Source organism: Gymnodraco acuticeps, unplaced genomic scaffold (assembly GCF_902827175.1).
Source record: "Gymnodraco acuticeps unplaced genomic scaffold, fGymAcu1.1, whole genome shotgun sequence".
NCBI lineage: Eukaryota > Metazoa > Chordata > Actinopteri > Perciformes > Bathydraconidae > Gymnodraco > Gymnodraco acuticeps.
Genome location: NW_022992325.1, coordinates 56,322 through 59,131, shown reverse-complemented (window position 1 = coordinate 59,131; position 2,810 = coordinate 56,322). Strand labels below are relative to the sequence as shown.

At 47.3% G+C, this 2,810-nt stretch overlaps 1 protein-coding gene across 1 annotated transcript; it reads left to right on the top strand.

Moving 5' to 3' along the window:
• The first annotated feature begins 801 nt into the window (after positions 1-801).
• Positions 802-2,576, top strand: LOC117541363. Its single transcript, XM_034208486.1, has 3 exons — positions 802-943; positions 1,299-1,448; positions 1,515-2,576. The coding sequence occupies exons 2-3, from the start codon at positions 1,416-1,418 to the stop codon at positions 2,574-2,576; spliced, it is 1,095 nt and encodes a 364-aa protein (XP_034064377.1). The 5' UTR covers positions 802-943; positions 1,299-1,415.
• The last annotated feature ends 234 nt before the right edge of the window (positions 2,577-2,810 follow it).

The following is a 2,810-nucleotide window of genomic DNA, read 5'->3' as shown; positions in this document are numbered from 1 at the left end:
TATTCATGGTGGTAGACGTGTTGGTCTTGTCAATACTACACATTTGCAGAAAAACATTTCAACATGTAACCTTCAAACCTAAAAATGTTTACTTTTAAAATCAATGCAATTTGAACCCTTTTGAAAAATGTTCCCTTCACAAAAGGATTGCACGGCTTTTGCTGCTATTAGCTTTGTTCGTTATTCTCGCGTCCAGGAGAGAAGCTTAGGATAAATGAGACCAATGGAGTCTCTGGCATAATGTTCAAATGGGTACTTTAATTAAAATGGCGCGGTAATGTTAAAAGCAGAGTGTGATGCCCCTGCGGGTGCATCAGTAGATAGGGTGTGGCTGTTCTGTCTGTGCTGCATTGGCTCCAGTGATTGCACTGATTGCAGTAACTCAGGGCACCTGGGTCTGGTGCTCTGCAGCTATCTTAAAGCCTCTCTGCTCCTGTCTGCTCTCTCGCTCTGTTTTCCTGCAGGTACCCGGCTCTGATGAGTATAAATGTGTTGAATTGACCAGTGTTGTGCAAATAAACACCTTTACCTACCCGTTGACATGTTGTGTCTCCTTTTTGTTGTGGCCTTTTGAGCCAGGTCGCAACAAATGGGGGCTCGTCCAACGGGTTATTTATTTAAAAAGTTTGTGTAGTGCTCATTGAGCAGCTGATTCATTGTTGTGGTCCAGCTGTGTGCTGGCTCTGCGCTGCTATTTGGGGGACACATCATGTCTTTTGGGTTTCAGGATGCTTTAGTGTGTGACATGGCATCAGGGTTTGTGTGCCAATCAGAAGGTAAGATATTGCTGTTGGTTACGCTTTTGTAAAAGAGATTTTCCCCGCTAGGCTTAAGTGGCGTTTCCCCTTGGGTTCCGTCTGTTTGTTTTTTTCATAGTGTTGTGGCGACGTGGTTGGTGTCAGCTGTTTTCGGACAGCTGTCTCGGGGGCACATCCGCGTGATTTCTTGGTGTTACCTGCGTGCAGGTCGCTCCATAAATCCGCCGGGTTCCAGTGCGTAATTACCCGCCGCAAGCCACATGAAGACTAGGTGAGATTAGGAAGATTTTGGTAAGGCAGTTAGGGGGGAATTCTCTGTTGGGTTTTGTCTTTTCGCCCAGGCGTGTTGACAGTTGAGTACTTTGCTTTCTGATTGGGTATAGGCAATATATTATGGCTTCTTTGTCAGCGTTTGTGGATGCGCCCTCAGTATCTTTCTTGGATGGTTGCCAGAAGGCGCAGTTGATCGAAATAGCAGAGCATTATGAAATTGCTGTTGTAGGGAGCAAGCGGAAAGATGACATTAAAGCTGTCATCGTGTCATCTTTGTTTGAGCGGGGAGTGTTACAGAAGAGTGAGTCTGGTGTGGCAGGGGTCGGGCCAGTAGTGGTTCAGACAGCTGGTTTGACATTCGAACAGCAAAAGGAGCTTTTGGCCATGCAGTTTAATCAGGAGAGATTGCAGTTGGAGATGAAATTGGAGCAGGAGAGATTGCAGTTGGAGTTGAAGTTGGAGCAGGAGAAGTTGCAGTTGGAAATGAGGGGTCAGCAGCAGGAGGTAGAGAAGCGTTTAGAGGTGGAGAAGATGCTGGAGGTGGAAAAGATGAAATGTGAGGTGGAACATGCTAGATTACGGCTGATGGGAGAGGGCAAGTTTTCTCCAGGGGAGGATGGTGGTGATAGGTCGGCATCAGGCAGTGGCGATATCATTTCTTACTTGCGATTAGTGCCAAAGTTCAATGAGCGTGACCCGGACATTTTTTTCACTCTATTTGAACACATAGCAGAGGCAAGAAACTGGTCAGATTCGGACAGAGTGCTGTTACTTCAGTGTGTACTCACGGGGCGAGCACAGGAAGCCTATTCAGCTATTTGTGGCGAAAATACTTTGGACTATGATAGAGTAAAATCAGCGGTGTTGAAATCTTACGAACTGGTTCCTGAAGCGTATCGTCAAAGGTTCAGAAGTGGGGTCAAGGGAGATAAGCAGACACATGTGGAGTTTATCCGTGATTTAACTTCTCATTTTCAGCGGTGGTGCGCGGCAGCAAAGGTTGCAAGTTTTGACGGTCTTTGTGAGCTCATTGTCTTGGAACAATTTAAAAACATTCTCCCTCAGCGTGTGGCCACATATGTGAATGAACAGAAACCTCCCACCGCGTTTAGAGCTGCTAAATTAGCGGACGATTTTGTGTTGACACATAAGGGCAGTTTTGCGGAGAAATATTCTAGGGGTGATTGGAAACGTGGAGAAGACAATGGAGATGCCCGTGCAAAGTTTTCACCAGGCTCCTCCCGTAGATTTGCAGGTACAGGGCGACCCGAGGGGGCCAAAGTGGACCAATGTCACTATTGCAAAGGTGGGGGTCATTGGAAGGAGCAGTGTCCATTGCTGGAAACGAAGGGGAAGCCTCGTTTGTCACCACATGCTCCAGCCATGTGTTGTTCTGCCGTGTTGGTTAAAAAGCCACAGGGTGTAGGATCGGGCATGGTGCCTGATAAGAAGCTGGTTTGTGCCGACTTGGATGTGGGTTCTGTTTTTGGGCCGTTCATAACGGAAGCCGTTGTGTCAATAGTTGGTAGTGACAAGTATGATTAAGGTGTTGCGTGACACAGCAGCTAGATACTCATTTATTGTTGAGTCAGTGTTGCCTTTTTCGTCAGAGACAGAGACGGGGGATTTTGTGCTGATGAGGGGCATGGAGATGGGCTTGATTCCTGTGCGACGTCATACAGTAGTGCTGGATTGTGAGCTGGTACGGGGAGTTGTGTCTATCGGCGTGCGTCCCGCATTGCCACTTGATGGGGTACAGATGATTTTGGGCAACGATCT